General features: G+C 39.4%; 2 protein-coding genes across 2 annotated transcripts; one reads left to right on the top strand and one right to left on the bottom strand.

Annotated features, from left to right (window-relative positions):
- Positions 1-934: 934 nt before the first annotated feature.
- Stt3A (catalytic subunit 3A of the oligosaccharyltransferase complex) lies at positions 935-4,742 on the bottom strand. Its single transcript, XM_022833345.2, has 2 exons — positions 3,011-4,742; positions 935-2,781 (listed from the first exon to the last, which is right to left on the bottom strand). The coding sequence occupies exons 1-2, from the start codon at positions 4,389-4,391 to the stop codon at positions 2,003-2,005; spliced, it is 2,160 nt and encodes a 719-aa protein (XP_022689080.1). The 5' UTR covers positions 4,392-4,742; the 3' UTR covers positions 935-2,002.
- Positions 4,743-4,908: 166 nt separating this feature from the next.
- LOC111260521 (esterase OVCA2) lies at positions 4,909-8,704 on the top strand. The gene is made up of 5 exons (XM_022833346.2): positions 4,909-5,050; positions 5,796-6,058; positions 6,812-6,891; positions 7,179-7,358; positions 8,081-8,704. Exons 2-5 carry the CDS (start codon positions 5,839-5,841, stop codon positions 8,228-8,230), a joined length of 630 nt encoding a protein of 209 aa, XP_022689081.1. The 5' UTR covers positions 4,909-5,050; positions 5,796-5,838; the 3' UTR covers positions 8,231-8,704.
- The last annotated feature ends 11,505 nt before the right edge of the window (positions 8,705-20,209 follow it).

Below are 20,209 nucleotides of genomic sequence, written 5' to 3'. Positions count from 1 at the left end.
ACGTAAAACAAATTGATGTTTAGCTTGCCTAGTTGGTAAGCTAATTTGTGTTAGACCTTCTTCTATCCCACCGAAAGTTACGCTAGTTTGCGCAAAGATGCAAATTCTGTTGTTGTTCCCTTAAAACTTTTAAAATCTGGAGTTATTAGTATGCAAACGATAGCTTAACATTGGGGTTTGAAACTTCGCCAACTAGATAGTCGTAATACGTGATAGACAATGTGTCTACCAACTTCAGACTATATCTGATTAGGGTTCGGGTTAATGCTTTCGTGAAGGCCTTTATGGGTTACCTAACGACGAACAAAGAATGAAGATAATAAGTGGCTCTTTATAATAATTTTATAGAGAAACTTATGAAAGTTTTTGATCATACAATGTATCTACATACGATCCTATAAAATATGATAAATTTATATTGTATTTATTAATATCAAAAAGTGAATTGTATTTTCTGCAAATATTTAAACGATAGATGAAAAAAAAAGCATAATTTATAAGATAATGCCATTTTTCGAGGCACGCGGTGTAAATATATACAATGTGCTCTAATGAGCTAGGTCGCAGTCCAGGCGAAGTTTTGCTGCCGTTCCATTTTTTTACTTTGGCTGCCTCGCCGTGGACTCTTAATTGATATGGCTAGAGGAGCCAGAAAGGCGCGTTTTCGGGTAGTGTAATGCCACAGTACATATTATTGACCCTAGGGTGTACTAAAATTGTTTATGAATTCTGTTACTTCCATTTGTGCACCCATGAAACGCACGTACCTAAACATAGCAGAGACTCATAAGTCTCCCAGCCACGACTGAGCCAATAGCTTTTTACTCAACGAGAATTTGGTTGCCTGCCTTTATTCATTACGAAATGTAAGTTTCAAAGCGACTCACATCAAAATATCATACGAGTCAATTATCTAGGAATATAACAATGCCTGTTTTTGTTTGTCTTTGGTTGGCAAATTTATTAAATTATACCTTCACCCTCGTTCTTCGTTTCGTATTGCTGCCTTCGACATTTGTAACGCCCCCGACAGCATTCCTCTTATCTACATACTTATTTAATATCTATATTTATAATCACTTTATTATTCATAATCATTCATTCCATTTTTTCCATCCTGGCTACACATCGAATTCATCCTTGATTTAGTTCTCTTTGTTAATTTAGAACTGAAACGTTCAGGTAACACGAATGATTAAAGTTAGTAGCTGACTATTCAACACCGTAGTTATTCGCATAGTTTACTGGATCATGATCGTATGATTACTGGACCACGCAAGAAAAGGGAGAGAGGTGCCCTCTCTCCCTTTTCTTGCTTACCGAATGTACAAGGCAATAAAAATATAATTTTCGACTTATGATACATTTGTTCAGTGTTCATAAATATTAACTGGCTTAGCTGATGGTATTCCTAGTCTCGATGACGCGGTTGATGTTTGCCAGCACTAAAAATTCAAAGAAGATCGCGTAATATAAAACTGTCCTGGTATTTCCTCTGCTAGACATTAATGTTCATTTACGCAAGTTTCTTCACGTCGTGATTAATACCGATCGCTCGTTCTGACGACTGAAAGTGTACTTCATTAAGAAATTAAAAAGTCGACTTTGTTCAGCTTCGTACAGTGGCATTTGTGTCTAGAATAGTTTTCTATACAATGTAAAAAACATTCATTTTTAACTTCATGCTTGTCCAATACGAGTTGTACGTCATTTTAATAGAGCTTGTTTGCCCGCCTTTGAACAACAAAAATACACGACGACGAACGATAAACACACGTAATTACTTGACAGCGACATTTGTTTTACTCGGTGTCAGAAAGATCTTTATTCGACTCCTTTAAGAGAACTAACAGAAATATTATCACAAAAGCTTGCTACAAGTTTATATTTCAACGACTTAATACAATTTACAAGATGCCCTTTCATAAGCCCTAACGCGAGGTTTTAGTATGTCACGTTTAACTGACTTCAGTTCGTAACGATATACTCAACGACATCAGCGCTACATTACACCCCGATTAGGTAGATCTTTGACCTTGTAGATCCTGACAAGCCAGTGCTCAGTCGTGTACGCTTCTTCAAGCACCTCAAGTTCAAAATCTTTGTTTCCGATCTCGGCATTTCTAACCCGGTCATATCCGGCCGGCTTTCCTCCCTCAGTGTACGCCGAGCCGAATCGATAGTAGCATAACTTGTACATGAGGCAATTGAGAAGTGTTGGCGAGCCATCCTTATCGACGCGGAATTCGCCTGATGGTGTGTAGTAGTCTTGTTCTTTGATATGGCGACCCTTCTCCGTCGACCCACCAATGCGAACCATCCAAAGAAATTTGTTGATGTCGTCAGAGCTATAACCTGAGAGACCGCCGAAAATTACAAGAACATAGTCGACATCAAGTTCACGCATAATTTCGTATGCCGTCCTTTCGTCTGAAGCCATTGCCTGGCCAACGCGTGAAATGTGGGTATTATTCCATGTATTGTTGTCAACTAGAATAGTCCGATTAGCCATAGCTGTTATCTGATAACCGTAATCCCACCACGACATTACTTTGGAGTTTTCGGGCGTATTTTGCCTCAGCCAGTAGTAAGCTTCACGGAAGTCGTCGAAGATAATCCGCGAACCATCGTGAGCTCGGGCCGAGAGCACTATAGATGGACTCGAGTATGCCTCTGATGTTACCCACGTGCAGTGAAGAGCATAGGAGATCATGAAGACAGCCATGATAATGATGAACGCTTGGCCGATCTTCTCCTTCGGTAGAGGGCTTGGTCCTTCCACTGGAAGGAGATTTTAAAATGCAAGGCATAAATCAAAGAATGGCATTAGATTTTGCTTTAAAGAACTAGATTAGGGAGCTAGTATCACTAATGGGCTTAAATTTAAAGATATAAAATTTGCAATTTGTGAATATTTACAATCAAAGACAATGATTGTTATAAGTAAAATGAAAAAAAAATAGTGAAATGTGTTATATGAAGTCTCTATAAGAAGTATATGTAAACTTACTTTTCTTAGTTTTCTTGTCTGTCTTATTGCACATGAGCTTAGTGTAATTGACGAGCATGTTGGACATGCCTATCCCGCCAAGAATGCACATGACCGGTGCCAATACCAGCATGAGTCGAACCATCACTCCAGCAAAATAGATCGATGTCACTCCATAGAGAATGATAAATATATTTGCATCTGTAATTTTCTTGAAGCAAAAGTACATTCCAACAGGAAACAGGAAACAGAGCAGTTGAAGATCGAAATAGAAGGATGACCATGCTGTTGGCTGGTGCTCAGACACTGAGGCGATAATTGGGATGTTGTTTTTTGCGTATGAGGGGTCCAGCAGCGAGTAGAACCGTCCAGTCCACGGCGCGATTTTGCCCAGCGCCGTCGCTATGACAATCCCTGTTCCTGTAGTAGCCATCGCAACGAGAACTACGGCACGGAAGAGCACCTCAAAATGCTCTTTGGACAGCTTTGACTGTAGATATTCGTGGAAAGCGTAAAGTTGACAAAGACCAAACACGCCTAGGGCGGCCATGTGCTCTGATGATTGTACCGGCTGAAAACCGACAAATGGTATTTGCATCGACAAAAGTGTCCCGAGGCAGTATACAATGGAGTATGCCGTGTAGATTCGGTGGCTAAAGCGCCCGGTTAGCATGAGCGTCAGCACATGAAGTGGAATTAGGTTGATGAGGAAGACGTAGCCCCCCCACGAAGAAACCATGTAAAAATAGGCGAGAGCGCACGCCGACGAAACAAGAACAGATCCGGTTTTCACTGACTTCACCCATAAGTAGTACGTTAATAGCATACAGAATATTGCAATTCCCTCGTTATCATATGAGCCCGCCACCGACCGCGAAATATAGCCCGGAACAATTGAGATCATTGCGGCGGCAACCAATCCACTACCACTGTCAGCAAGTTCTTTCGTTAACAGATACGTCACGAGCGTCGTGAGCGACGAAAACGCTGGCGCCAGAAACACGCATACGTTTCGCACATCGACGGTGATGTTCAACGCGTTAAGCACATAGTAGATAGCCGCTGATGTGACCATCAGACCGGGATAGATGGTACCCCCAATGATGCGCCCCAGGGGGTACCAAGCCCGGTCGTCGAACCAATTGTGGAAAGCGTAGAAGCCATTATCCGAAAGGAACTGCGTTGTTCGATAATTAAAGTATGGATCAAATTCGTGAATAACACTTTCAAATCGTAGTACGCTGAATAATCGACATGAGAATGACAATATACATGCCGTGGATAGTATCAACAACTTGAGCATAGTCTCCTGTTTGTCGGGATTCATACGCGCCCACCATGAGTGACGTTTGTACTCGAGCGGGCCGATTACAATTGGACTGCCGTTCGATAGCACACCCATTTTTCGTGGATGGCGTTGCCCAGGATGCAACAGCAGCTCTCAATGAAGGGAAGACCACCCACCAAAGCTTCGTGCAACACTGACAGATCGGGCGAATTGCCGCCTGCCAACAAAGCGCAGCACGCCCGTGTTAAATTAACTCAAAGCTCCACTCGCTCGATGGGAGGGAGAGAGATCAGCCGGACCGTACGTTACATGTTGACAAAACAATCGAACGCGAACCGCAACCGACAGCGGAACACAGACACCGCTAGACTGAACAATAAAGGGTTGGAACTTACCGATCGAAGCAGTCATTATGTGACTTTTTTGAAAAAATCGGCCCACAATTTCGCAAATAAACGAAATTACATGGCTCACTTTATTAAAGCTTTAAATCTCGATTTAGATTGCACGAATGAGCGATACGGCGTAGACAGAGCTGTTTGTAGGGCACGAGCAGGCTGCCGGTAACCACTAACCCATGAGGAGCTGCAGCGCCATCTCATAGCTGGTCAAGTGCCCCACACAGGATGGAGCGAAAATTAAAAATATTTGTAGCTTGGTGTCGAAGAAGATACTGTGTGTAAACACGCGTTTCTGTGTTGACCATAATGATGTTGAAAAATAATCATTATTACGCTTGATGTTGGGCAAGAATAGACCGGATACTAAATAGCGTAAGAACATAATTTGACATATCTTAATTTCAGCTTTAAACTAAATACAGCAAGCTGCAGATCGACAGTTCAAATTCTGAAATTATCGCGCACATTTTATATATTCTAGACCTTATGATACCTACAAAATTTACTTCGAATAAAATATTCTGCAGAAACATGTAACGTCTTTATTAACCCAACAACGTTCTATTTAACCCAACTTCCCTAAAGTCAATAAAAGTTGTTACTTTTTCCAAAATACCCTTCCGGTTAGATAAGATTATATGACAATTAATGTGATGTAGTTGTAATTCGTATCATAGTATGAGTTCGGTACATTTCTTTGACCAATGAAAATCAACCAGAAGCAGTGGCCAAGCCATGATTGAGTGCGGTGCTTGTTATTTTTATAGTTTAACGGGGAAAACTGAACATTTGACATATTTTAATAAGAATTTTTTTTATTTTAAAAAGATAGAGGCGCAACAACCTTTTTGGATGAATAAGTAAAGCTGAACTGAGACAACTTTGTCTTTGGAAAAACTTTTATGAAATATAGAAATAGGCTAGTGCTGATTATCTGGGGTATTTTGACTGCATTTTGTAGACGCCGTACGGATATATTTAGCAGCAATTTTATCTGGCATAAGATATTTTTAAAACGGAATGCACGGGTCTTTTCGATCTTTTGAATTTTATTTACCACTTTATTCACTACAACGCTTTACAAAACCCTACAAGGTAATTGCCTTCTTGTTTGTAGTTGGGAATTTATTTAGGCCACTTAAATCAAACGTACTTTCTCGATGTCGGGACAGAAGTTGCGTATCTTAGCTTTGCATGGATATCAGCAAGATGCTGCTAGCTTCCGCTCGAAATGTGGAGCTTTTCGACAGAAAACCAAATCTCTTGCTGACTACGTGATTATAGATGCTCCATTGATCATTGATGGAGACTCTAAGAAACGAGGCTGGCTATACGAAAATGTAGAAGCTTCCGCGTCAGATTCGCCTGAAGATCCAACAGGTACACTTGGAGGACTCATTATGTACTATGTATCGAAATCACTAATTCTTATTGATCAGAAATCAATGCGTATACATTGCACAATGCCCTCAGGAGTTATCGATATTACAAGATGCTGCGTTAGCTCTAGCGTATCTAACTAATTTCGCAGAACAGTAGTTCGCACCATGAGCGCCTGTCATAAGTCTGTTAAGGGTAGTACTTGTGGAACGTAATACAAAAAAATGTATTTAATAGACGTGTAACGTAATGGGGAATCGAATACGCGACTTGTTGTTTCCTATATCCAGGCTATATACATGGCTTTCATATATATCCTCTGAGACACTATGCCGACGATCACTGCTATTTCGTGCGAACTATTGGCAGAAGTGGAGCACGTATTAACAATCAAACTGTCGGTATTATTATTATTCTATATAATTATGTCTATAATCAATTAAATTATATATCAATTAAATTTCGGTTTGTTGCCAGGTGCTTATCGAGCTTAAAAACTTAAAAATGGAACGTTTTTATGTTAAAAGTGTCCTGTAAAATAACAAATACCTCCATTCGTTATGTCTAGGTATTTCGAAGCCAGACACAACAATATAGTTATTGAGCATAGCTGTGTCTAGATTTATTTAAAAGCACTGTCATGAGTAATTAGCTAAATATGATGGTATATCTTTGCAATTCACGCCAGTTAAACTTGTTCCAGCTCAACTTATTTTCAATTTTGTTTGTGTGTTCTCTTTTACTTGTCTTTAGGCTTGCAAAGCTCGTTAGATGCTATAGGTGATGCTGTCGTGAAAGAGGGCCCATTTGACGGAATTTTCGCCTTCTCCCAGGTTAGATATGTTTTAGCTCAAATTTTTTTAAAATCTGCTTAGTTTAGGTCAAATTGAGTTACACAAGAGATTTGAATTACGTTCGTTGGCACAGGCAACAGCCGACCTTCTCTGCGTATATCCCTTGACATCTGCTAAGCACCCAACATTTTATTTTAATTCTACTTAACTCTAATAACGCCGGATCGGAATATGCTCGTAATAAATAATTACTCAATGTTTCTATTCTAATACGCCTGAGATTCGGTATTATAATGTTCCAATGATTTGATCGCGCTTGTTTCCAGGGAGCTTCCTTAGCATGTCTTCTTCTACATTTTCTTGAAAAACCTCATCCCACGTATAAACTGAACCCTTGGGTCAACTTTAGGTTTATTGTGTGCGTTTGCGGTGTCGAACCACGAAGTCATCAAGTTGCCACGCCAATAGAAATTCCAAGCCTTCATCTTATTGGAAAAACGGATCAGGTTTGTTAGTACGTAAAAACTATTTCGTTGAGTAGGTAGAGTAGGCCTATTGAAACGTTGTTTTTATTTAATGTTTAATTACCATTTTTCTGAATATCAGTGCTGAAACTTTTGATGATTGTCCGTTTTTGTATTGTGCATAAAATTTGAAAGCAACTGAAACGATCCTGTTGAGAGCAAATGCTGCAGAACTTCCATAAGCTGTATACTTAGGCATCTAAACAAGTGGTATGCACTATATTTCGTAAGCGAAATTACCGAATGTCGCATTTCAGTAACAGCTTAGAGCAGTTCCCGAAATAGTACGTGAGAAGCGTGTGAATTTAGTTTGTGGAACATATTGATACCATCAGGACCAATGGCTTAATAAAATTTAAGAAATCAATTGACAAAATGTCTAGCACATGGTGAAATTTACATTAATGAGATGATAATAACTTTAAATTATATGTCGATAGCCATTTTAGATTGCGGAGAACTAATTATACTTCTATCGCTTCTTAGAAGTAGCTATTTTCGTAATATAGATTATACCTAATTATTGCTTTTTGTGAAATTAAGATATTTACAAAATGTATGAAATCATGTACCTTTTAACTGTTCGGAACCATTTATTCTGTAATAAAAGACAAATATTAGTTTATACAAAAGACCTGGGTTCATATGAATTTACATAACACTTGAAATTCAAGTCAATCTGAACATTTCGCAATTTATTACAGGTAATATCTCCGGAAAGGGCCCGCGCATTTAGTCGATTATTCAAAAATCCAGAGATCTTCGAATATGACGGTGGACACCATGTCCCAGCGTCAGGTGAAACAGGAAATATTATCAGGAAGTTTCTCACGAACTTTTTGACTGCCAAATAGCTAATGCAGGCATAAAGTCACGCACATGGTCATATGTCCAAGCAGAAATTGCGTAACGACCATATGGACCTTTGTGCCGTATGGTCATTACGAAGACCCACAAACAGATAAAATTATTTAAACATTACTGTCTTAGTAGCTGAAGCGCAGAAGATCATGCTGGAAAAGCATCTCTTAAATGCTGTACTGTAAAAAACCTATTCAATTGCATCAATATCGTTGTGTATTTTGCATAGAGCTGTGATTCTTTTTCTGTGTCCAGGTTGTCTTTTATAATTACCTATGTTTTGTTAAACGCGTAGCTCAGGAATCTATTTTTCATGAATTGCCGGGCAATGAGAGGGATTTATTTAAAAGTCAAAGGTAACCGAAGTCGAACTCAAAGAGGTTCGTTTGTCGCACATAGACTATCTTCTTCGTAAATTAATAAACGGATTATTAAAAATATGTTATAATAAAAGATTATTAAAAATATATTATGTTTTTAATGGCTATTCTATTTTTTCAAGGCTTTTGGACTGAGTCCAGTCAAAATGTGCATACATTCACTGATCAGCAGGATCATTTCATCATAGACATACTTGTTTGTCACAAATAGTGAAGTTTAACAGGGTCTGACAGCTTCGGGTGCAGGTCTAGTAACCTAATAAGTGCAGCAAACAGCTACACTTAATAGGTTACTAGTCATCAAATTCATTGCAGATCGACGAACTCAGATCCCGGGAGAGGCTATCGTGGTACTCCTTCCTACGATAATAATAGAATTATACTTCCACAGAATGGCTGATCCCATGTCCTCAAACGTATAGAAGTTCTCTAAAAAAAAAAAGAGGCTGTTGATAAGAACAGCACTACGTAATGTAAACTTATATCCTATTTTGCCTGCAAAGATCACTATAATTAAGCTTTATACGCAACTAATTAGAAACATTAAGTTGCAATTTCAGTACCTTTTATGGTCCTTACTCTAAAACTGTGATCTATTCTGTGATATAAACTACATCGCAGAATGTTCACAGCCCGCCTTAAGAATTTTTTGAATCTTATCAATCTACCTGTGGAAAAGCAACATGACCTTCGCAACCAGAGGCTTCCGATGACTGCATCCGCAATTTTACTAAACAAAATTCAGAACCATATACGTTCTCTATTATTCTGTGTTCGTTAATTTCGAAGTCACATTTGCGACTTTACTATGGAAGCCCTTATTAGAAAGGTTAAGCTTTGGTAAGGTGCCAGGTGAAGTCCTCGAGATACATCTTCATATACTGAAAGAAGTCAGTCATTTATCGCTTACCAATCTCATCATTCCAGCTTTTCCGTGGTCTCAACGTTGACTACCAAGTCACGGACATTGAGATCACTTAATCGACGTTTAGAGCTTGGAAAAGCTAGGGCGATGAAATTTTGCAAAATCTTATCTTGTGGACAGGCAGGATGTTTGCCTACGTATAAAATCGAACACATTGCTTATCTTTGTTAGTTGAAAATTAAGCTAATTATGATAGAATGCATAGCCATCCAGGATACAAAGTTCAAAAGAGATTTCTCGCCCCCTCACAATATGCTTGATCCCCAAAAGGCTTTGTTTAACGACTGTAATTGTCGTATTTAACCTTAATATGAATCCTACGGTATCATATTGCGTCTCAGCAAAGTAACCCCAGCCCATACCAAAGAAAGTAATTCAAGCTAATCCGTTAATGGGCGCCTGCTAGGGGGTTCACGAAACACTGTGTGGTACACGTGTCACGCTTCTACGTTGTTCACTGAAAATCTACTGCAGAACGATCGTTCAGTAGCGTCAGCGCCCTGTTGCAAGAGCGAACGTCAACATAGAGAACATCGGCCCGACGTTTTTTAACGCACCCCGAGGCCTATAAAGGACAGGTGGACAATTTAATCCCATGAAAACACCACATTGATTATCACGATTTGTGCAGCTTTTACCAAAAACTGCGAGTCCGCAGGGGGTACTACGAAGTGGGTGACGCTAGCTTATCTATAAACTATATGGGAGTCCTCAGATTAGCATTTGAAACGTCCAAACGCCTCGCCTCTGAGCCACCTTGTTTAATATACTTTATATTCATGTACACCTATATGTTAAATAATAATTGTCCGAATTATACTCATGCGGAGAAAATGTGTAAGTCTCAAGGTTTGAGTTTTCTGAAAAAATAATTACAAGCAAAACACTTTATTAGGCCAAGCGAGCCTGGTGCTAGTTGTTTCTCGATTCGTTACAAACACTGAGTAGCATGCCATTACCATTTGTCGAACAAAAATTGCTCTGTCCAAAAATTGATTTCCTTAAATTTCACGCTCTGCACGAAATGGGAGTAGGTACTAGTGATTATACAATATGATTATTATTATGAAATTCAAGTGTTCAGTAGCGTTGCTACACATACAAAACGAGGTTTTATACTTTTTTCGTCTGACCCTTTTTTCATGCACGCATTGGATATAAACTGTTTTGCGGCGAAGCAGCTATTCACTCTTCATCATTCTATAACGAAATTATATTAAATTATATATATTAGTTCATTATGATACTTGAATGTATACTTAACAGAAGCTTATCGATAAGCTTAAGCCAACAGGAGAAAAGAATTACGCAGAAAAGCCATAACTGTTGAGTTTATGCAGAATATGGTGTAAAATACCTACATTATAGTATCGGCAACGTTGAGCTTTTTGCTATTAACTTAGTGATTCTGGCCAAGTCTTTTGCTCTAACATCATTCGGAAACTCGAGAGTTGAAAAAGGACCAGCTTACTTTAATGGTACCTTTGCTGAAATGACATGCGCGTCATTCCAATGTGTAGTTAGGGGCCTGGCTGACAGAATCATGTTTATAGTCTAATTAACCCTTGATTCGTTTATGGGCGCTAACCTTGCAAACTATATCAGTACACTATATTTAGGGAACGTAGTTGAGGAGCTGACTAGGTACTGGAGACGATTATTTAGCTAGTGAATTGATAACAAATTTTCTAGTTTCGTTTGTTCTAAGCAGACGAAGCCAGATAAAGGCTATACTATTCTCTTGATTCTTCCACCTGACACACGCACTGATTGGTCCGGCGCAGTGCATCACCTGGACCAGCTCCCTCTTGAAGGAAACATATCGTAATATCGGTTGCTGAAATCAAGCCTATATATCGAGCTAACGAAAAACTTGTATGCATCTGTTGTTGTTGTTTTATGAATGCAGGATGAAGTTATGCTGATATAAGCTTTAACGTCCAATTTTGATTCAGTATAGCTTTGTACAGTTGTGAGAAGAAGGTTCTATTAAATTTCGATCTACAAGACACAGTCTACCACCCGATATTAATCTATATAACAACTTTGGAGAACAGTGGCACGGTAACTGCGAGTATTGAACAGCCATGCCACTTTAACGGAGTTTAAACAAAAGTTTCCGCGCTGCTCCTTCTCAGAAAGTCTTTAACAGCGAATGACGCTTTCGCACAACAATCCAGGCAAAATGAAACCAGAATTTTTACATAGAGTTGGGTAGAAGTAACGTTTTTATTGAATTGCTTAAACGGTCTGCAAGTAAAGAAGGTACGCCGACGCATAAAGGAAATGTCGACCCTCTATATGATAATTCATTAGAAATTACTGTCAGCGACCCGTGTCCAACTTACTGTATCATGTAAGTGGTTAACAGAAGACAAGCAAATGTCAGCCTAAAGCGTCTTCGATACCGCGTATCATCAATATAACATATACTCATTCATACCCGTTGTTAGGCAAATTCAATATAGGTGAAAGGTTACTTATTAAGAACATATCACCAAGCAAAAAATGAATATATCCAGAGATACCTTCCTTTTTTTTTTTTAACTACAATGTTATAACAGTTTTAAAATCTGCTCAGATCTCTAATTTCCATTGGTCTTTTACGCCTAAGGGTGATCCCATAAATTCAAACAATACACAGTGGAAACGTACAATGTTATGACTACAAGGATTAAGAAGGTATACTTTTTTTAAGCAGCTACGGCTCAAATAGATAATAATTTTACCTCAGGGATTTTGCATTTCTGGAAATGCGCAGTTTGAAAACGATTAGCCAAGGTTACTTTTTGCCGATGCATTATATAATCGAAGTAATAGAAAAGTACTATCTTTAACCGGTTAATGAAACTACCGTAAAAATCCGTCAATGTCATTTTATCAGCATTCAGACAATTAGGGATGAACGAGCTGGCTAAATTACCTCCAATATTTAATAAAGGGGTGAGACCCAAGCTATTCTAATATCGAGCGAATACCTTAAACACATTTATATAGGACCATTTTAGGCACTAGTGTGCATGCTCATTAGTTAGGAATAAATAGTATAATTATTTTGAACATTTTATATACGGTTAAGAGATGAAAAATGGAAATCTTAATATAAACAAATTGATTGGAATTGAAGAATATTTAAAAGCTCGAGAACTGTTTTGAAACAAGCTAATCATTTCTAATATTAGGACAACGGTACCCCATAACTTTTTTCTGGCTCCAATATATAATGGTAGCGGCAAAACTGAATAATATGATTGTTTTCTGCACAATACCCACGAACTTAAAGAAATGCCATATTCGCTAATAATTTGAGGCTACAACCGTCAAAAAAGACACAATAGACCAATGTGCGTCTGACGTCTCGTACACGTCGTCATCCGCGTAGTACAGTTTGACCCGTATCTTTATACCATTCACTGTAATTTTCCGTAGTGTCTTTGGCAGCTTTTGGGCAGCCATTTATCTACCGTTCGCGTTCACATATGTAAATTCTCTGTCTACGGCCTTTCGAAGTGTATCGATATTATTTGCTCTCCAGTTGTCACTTTGGTCGGGAGATTAAGCGGTTTGAAGCCAACGTTCAAGATTCCTTTGCCCAATCTACGAAGTGATTGAGGCACGGCTGTGGGTGTGTTCAAATGGGTACTTTAGACTGCCGTGCGAACGGTCGATGTATCTCTCGGGGAATTTAAGATTGCAGGTCTGCATTTATTGTTTTATTTTTGGCGAGCATGTCATAGTAGCAAATGCCCGTTACGTTTATTGCAAGTGCCACCATCACCGTACGTTTAAACATTGCCATTGCAAAGCAACGCCATTTCCTTGCCTGGTGCCTCTTCGACTGGCGGTAAAGATTGAACCATGGCGACTGCATGCTCCATGGGGCGGGGGGGGGGGGGGGCTGTTAATTACAGCTTCGCAAACTAAACGTGGAATACATCACACGCATATCCAATTGACTTAAATATATTTCACTGGAAATTTTTCATTCAGTTGATGTATTTTCTGTGTTTGGGTTATGATTCAATAACATGTCAAATCCCAGCTTTGGCTGACAGTTCCCTCAACTTAGACTTTAAAATCTGCTTTTGTGGGAAGCCTACTCCATTGCGTCAATACATTTTTGTTTTTTGAGTCCTCACATCTGATTTTTTTCTTCCTTGGCCTTCAACATTCCCCGGTTTTCACCATTTATGTGCTCTTTGCACTTAAGGCCTGTCTGCCTAATCTCTTCACCAATTTTCGATGAATTTCCACAACGCTGTGGTCTTCAGGGACAAAAAATGAATACTAGATGTTGATTTTCGTGACTACTAGCTGTTTGTCGTTTTGAACTGATTCATTTTAAAGTAAGTTCAGCAGGTTTTATGCACAAATTCCTAGAATACTACTAGAATTATTCGCTAGTCGGGTTCTGTTTGTTAACGGCATGTACTTCAAAAGTTACTCATTTTGTTTGACTGGACTGTTTAATAATTATCAGGTTTTCTTCTTTATGTTTAGAATTTAGGTTAAATATTTGTCCGAAGCAAAAGTGAAAGGAGTCATTGCTAAGTTGACGACTAATGACATAACATGTTCAACTTCTAATTGCTGGTGGGAACTCACTTAGTTTTTTAAAAGTACTTCATAAAGACAAATAACATTTCACCACCGTAAAAAAGCACAGCAAAAAATTGATGTAAGAAACGCTTCCAAACTATTCCATGAATTATTCGAACAGAACATTAATAATTTGGGTCACTGAAATATTAAGAAAGATAATTACGCTTATATATATATATATATTTTTTTTTTTTTTTGGTTTGATATACAGACAAACAGATCAAACTACTTTTGCTGGCAGATATATCAAATAATATTCCAGTTTTGCTTCGCTGACTTGTACTGCGCGATACATTGTGTGGGCAGGTACAGAGAGACGTCTACTGTGATAATTAGTATAATAGGTCGGATCAGAAATGAATTTACTTGTTTTGATCGAGGCTTTGGCACGTGGGCCGTTGCACGTGTTGTTCGTCTGCTGACTGCTGCAAACACGCAACATGAAGAACATTACGCTAGCAGTTCGTATATGAACGAAGAGCTTTTGGCAGGTACAGGTATTCAGTAACATTCCAATCTTAGGAAATAGCACGCTGACTTCATATTTCCTGGATTATAAAGGAAGACTCGATAAAACCTTCTAATCTTTTAGAACTATGACAGCGATAATCACTCGATAGAAGCCAAGGAGAATTACCTGAGGAGATCTCCCGTCACTGGACTGCTACTAACTATGCATAATCCGACGTTTAGCGTTTTTTGGCACAATTAGAATAAACGTTATTGTTACATCAACGTTACGTCGCTACCGGAAAAATAGTATGTGCCTGAATGCTGTGTTTCTCTACATTAGTTTCTCTTGCTAAAACGTCGTCGTTTGACCATCTCTATATGAATTTTATATAGAATGATTTTGAAAAACAATACCGACCAAGAAACCATGTTGAGACGAGTGTAACGCAGGCGCTCAATGCAAACAGTAGCAAGCGAGATGGCCGTTTTGAATTGTAAGCAGTTTACACAGTATTGTCTTCGGGCGCGCCTTTCAACCGATTTAAAAGGCGGCTGTCAACTGCTTTCAGGCCGTTTACTCCCTTTGCCATTGAATAGTCACGTTTGTGTCTATAAAACTGAATCTGTGCGAAGGATTATCTCTTCGAGTAAGGACAACGATATGGATTTTAGAAATATAACGGATGAAAGCTCATAACAGTCGAACGCATCTGTTTAAGTCGTAAAATAACTCTCCGTGTTTCATTAGTTTCGTTGAGGCCATATGTTTGATAAACACATACAATGTTATTTCTATTTGTGATGGTCACGCAATCCTGTCAACAAGTCAAAGATGCGACGCGGGCTAGCTATCATAATTTGTATTCAGGTTTATTTAATACCGTAGGGTTAATTAAATTACTGCAGCCATAACAACGCTGGCAAGAGTTTTCGATAATAGTAAAGGATCGACTATTTTTTACGATTGGTTCATGAGCGCTAATCGATGGAAGTACGAAGTAAGTCTGTATGTAAATAAGACATACAATGTACGTTGATTCAGTGTTGAACTTCTGCAGCCTCACAATCTATATACTCAAGTCGTTGGTAAAGATCCTGAGAGAATAATAACATGTGAAAACCACGGGTTTGTGCTCATTAATGTCTTTACATTTTGTCGCTGTATTTGTTCTTTGTGCGGAATAAAAGAGGGAATTAAGCACATCTCAACAACATAAGAAATCAAGAACGGCAAAATGTCTTTCTTCTCTAATGCGCGGTGGGTTGAAATTAACCATGATTTGAAAGACAAGATCAAGACAAATAGGACTCGATTACTCAGCCATTTTCTCAACAGGACCAGGACAAATCTCGAAGAAATCTCTTTACGCCGCCACGACGAAATATTTGAGTCAGCGCTTTACAAAATACTTCAAAGGGTTTGTGACCTAGTGAAGCGATTGGATACATTTTACCATTGCTGTATAATAAGTTATTTCACACTCATTTGCTTAACGTATAGTGCTGCACGATTATGAGGCATCGCAAAATCCCGCGGGTGTTTTTGAATATCGGATCAAATCTATTCATTTCGCTTTATCTAAACCGAGTCTGAATAGGCCATCCGCACTATTGATAATCTGCTTCGTATGCAGCTAAATTAAGCTTCTTCTTCCAAACTGTTGAACATCAGAGATTAACGCTATCTTTACAGTTATTAACGTATAAAAATGTTACGCAGTTATTCAAAAAATCCGTAGACGAAGTTTATTTTGAAGAACCAGTTGCCACATCAACAGGTGTACACGACACACGGCGTGTTTTGGGTTGTATTTGGAAAGGTAGGAACATCTGCTTGCTTAGGTTTTAGGGGACACAACTGTTTAATTCACATTAAACTAAAGATAACGATATTTATTTTAAGAGCTGGTTTATGTTTGGACACGAATTACATTTTAGATTTTTACTAGGGAAGAATTAGAGTTTCATAAATGGAGTTGTAGATCCTGTTATCAAATGTTTGGGACATTCAGACACGATATTATATCTCAAAAACAAATTATTATTGAATAAAAGTAAGTATTGCTTGACGTCTATCAAGTTTATTTGAAATCATGAATAAGCAATCCAGTCTTCCTACTTCCTACAACCTAGGTCTTGTTGTCTTGTGTATAATATCTATTTTAGCAATTTTTTTCTACTGGCAATGTTTTTACAACTCCATGTTGGTATATGTTCAGAGTTTAGAGGCCCCCAGTACCATCTTGGCACACTTCCACTTGGCAATTGTTCTTCCAGAGCACTTGACCGAAAGTGTCTAACGAGCATACAGAATCGACGGCGTATATATCACTACGAAACAGGACAATAAATCTACCTCAGTCCCAGATTCCATCGTTCTATCGTCAACAGCAAATCGAAACACCAGCGTAACACATGTGTAACACGATTTTCGAAACGGCGTTTGGATTTAGCCTTTCCATCTAGATCTACCCTGGGGAACGTACGTCGTGGGTGTGTATGTGTATAAAAGGGACGCAGACCAGACAGTGGGGTAAGCAAACGGTGTTGTACGTAGAAAACCAAATGTGGCTGCCTTCCTCGCTTCCTTGCCAGCTATATTTAGGGGCGTGTTCAACTCGGATGAAGACTCCGCTTTAGTGCTCTACGAAGCTGTTGAGATGCCTCCTAGATGGCGCTGCTGCAGGGGCTCGAATCCGCGCGCCAGCGACGATCAAACCGGGACAAAAGGGGCTAGAGAAACGGACCTCGGCATCTTCCACGCCAGATGCGGGCAGGCCGTCGTGAGGGCGAAAGCTCCAGCGTGAAGTAAGAGTTCAAACTCCGCGCGCCGAGCCACGCATGCCGAAAGTTTATCAGCTATAAATGTACACCTACTATTCCATTCAGCTCAACTATCACAGGTCCGCCATCGCTGCTATTGTACTAACTGTACCACCATTGTATCGTTGTAAGTCTCCATGTTTCGAGTTTTACGTCCGGTATCGCCATTAGGCATATCGTTATAAATCTAGGATAAGCCAAGCGACCGACCGTCTCTTTTAAGCGGTCTAATCAATTTCAACAGCGCGTCATGGTATCTTTAGTAGCGCAAAATCGCTCAAATTTCTGTGCTGTGGTTTTTCTCTAGTCAACTTTCGGGAAGATTTTCGGAGGAAGAACAAACGAAATAGAAGAGTGAAGATTGAACAAATTGAGTTCTTGTTTCTCTCAACAAAGGAAAAAGGATAAATCTAGGGTGGAAAAACAAAATAATCCGCCATAACGTCACTGAATTATGTCCGTGTGTTATGTATGTTTCATTGTTGCATTTACTATGGAGTGTTACTGTTAATTACTAACTTTTTGAGTTTTGACTCATTGAAATTTGTGTACATTCATAGTTTGTACCTGGATTACTCACTGTTAAATTGAAGTGGTGGGTCTGAACGAGCTCCGAGCTACGCGTGTAATGTGTTTCCGCCCCATGACAGCATGTAGGGCTCTTGATATGCCGCTTTTCATAGCACGACTATAAATAATTCCAATGGTACAAGCAAATCCTAACGACGCCGTGTGCGCTCCCAATGGTTTCAAAGATCCGGGTTCATTATCATCGTATCATTTAGGAAAATTACGATGGGGTGCTATTGAATGAACGGTAGCTGCTCGAGAAACAAACCTATACCAATATTGGTAAAGACGGATTTCTCACAGCAAGAATATCGTGTCCAGAACGGATACGTTTTTCCATGCAGATCAACACAAAGTTGTGTGTGAAAGTGAAAATTCAAGCAGCAGGAAGCAAAAATTGTGCATATATATACGTATATATATGTATATCTAATGAGAAAGTTGTAAATAACGAACAGATCTTCTCTCAAAGTCAACTCTACATAGTGTAACGTACATACGAAGATAGCTTCGGGAAACGGCAGACTGGCGAAAATCGGTATACGTGCGTAATCTGTAGCTGCACTTCGAATAGCGGAGGGAAAGAGAGACACATGGAGAAAGAAAGAACGTAGTTTGTAAGAGCGGGTTGAAGCTCAAATCCTTAGTGCCAATCCCAGTTTCGGTTTTTGGATACCGCAAAAAAAGGGTTATCTTTTCGGTAGAGAGAAATTGAGCTAACCAGGCTGAGTGCCTTAAAGGCATCGCATACTAACACTAAATACAACGCACATTGGCATCGATTTTTCGAAGGGAGATGTACAGTGGCCCGTGAAAACAGCGGCAATAACTGCTAGCCCAATTCGATAAAGTATAACGAGGGCTCGTAACGACACGGAGTGAGATCATTCGCAAATGTGACAGTAATACCTGAGTCGGCTTCAGTAACAGCTTTGATAGGCGTCAAGTATTGCGCCTTGATGTTTGACGACCAGAAGGTGCTCAGTGGATCTTCGACATTTCTACTTCCTCATTATTTTTCCTTTTCAACAAGCACAATATAAGGCAGTACAGTGACGGTCACTCAAACCCCATAGGCCGTGTAGAATGTTTTGCGATAGGAAAAAAGAAAGCTAGGTTTAGTGAGTGCACTGCACAGCACTTAATTAAGACTGGATGCGTTGGCAATGCGAGGTTCATGAGTCTAAAGAGGTGGCAGCATTTATTCTCTGTTTATAAAACTATTTTGCTCTTTTATGGATAGAATCCTTTCGTCTACATGGCGAAAGCTATGATTATACTTAAAGGAAACGTCTGATTGAAACGCTCTTACGCTTCAGACCCGCTATTAATCAATGTCGCTTGTAGGCCCGTCGTGCTGAGTAGGTTCATTCCTCGCGTAAGTTGTTTTAGCTTATTCGGGTTGTGCCTTTTGAACTAGTTACAATTCGAAAGCAGTTGATTGAGTCAATCGTCTGTAAATACTCTATTATCCTAATCAGCTTGACCGATATTGGAATACGCGCGCCAACCAATTGCCGAAGCGACTGGCGGCTTCGAAGTTCTGCGGCAGAACTTACTTTTTTCCGCTGGTCTATCCTTCTGTCTCTCGCTCTTTACCTATTTGTATTACTGCTATTAGTAGCTACTCCTGCAGACGGACGAAATCAACCGAGTAAAACCAACGAGCGTAAACACGTCAAGCAACATCTATTGCATGAAATTGAAAAGCACAGCGTGACTGTCCGGTCACGAAAAATCGTATGCGATAAAACAGGTCCAAAACGAGGACAAAGAGAAGCAGTGGAAGCGCTGCTATGCCATGAGATGAGCTAGTGCCAGAAACGCACCGCAAACAATTATGAACAATGACTTCTATGACAACTACTGTGATTATTACAAATACTACAAATACACCCGGGACGACGCCGTAGCTCCTTCTGACTACAGTTGACGCTTGCTGTCATATACTCCTGTTGATCGTACGACGATAACAGCAGCAGCAGCAACGATCATAGCCAGCCAAACAACAACACGACAAAGGACCGGCGTTGTTCGTAGCCGCGATATTTTATCAACTCTAGCCTGTCGTTACTGTTGCAATTAGAATAATATACAATAGGAACAGGTGCTTCCCTACGGCAATGGAGCAGTGGCTGCACATCGAAATTTCCCGCTATAATTATTATAGTTGGAGTTAAATTCCAACCGTGATGCTACTATCCCTGAAGCAAGCTGGC

Source organism: Varroa jacobsoni, unplaced genomic scaffold (assembly GCF_002532875.2).
Source record: "Varroa jacobsoni isolate VJ856 unplaced genomic scaffold, vjacob_1.0 scaffold_448, whole genome shotgun sequence".
Taxonomy (NCBI): domain Eukaryota; kingdom Metazoa; phylum Arthropoda; class Arachnida; order Mesostigmata; family Varroidae; genus Varroa; species Varroa jacobsoni.
The sequence above is the reverse complement of the archived record's forward strand: the minus strand, read 5'-3'. Positions and strand labels throughout refer to the sequence as shown.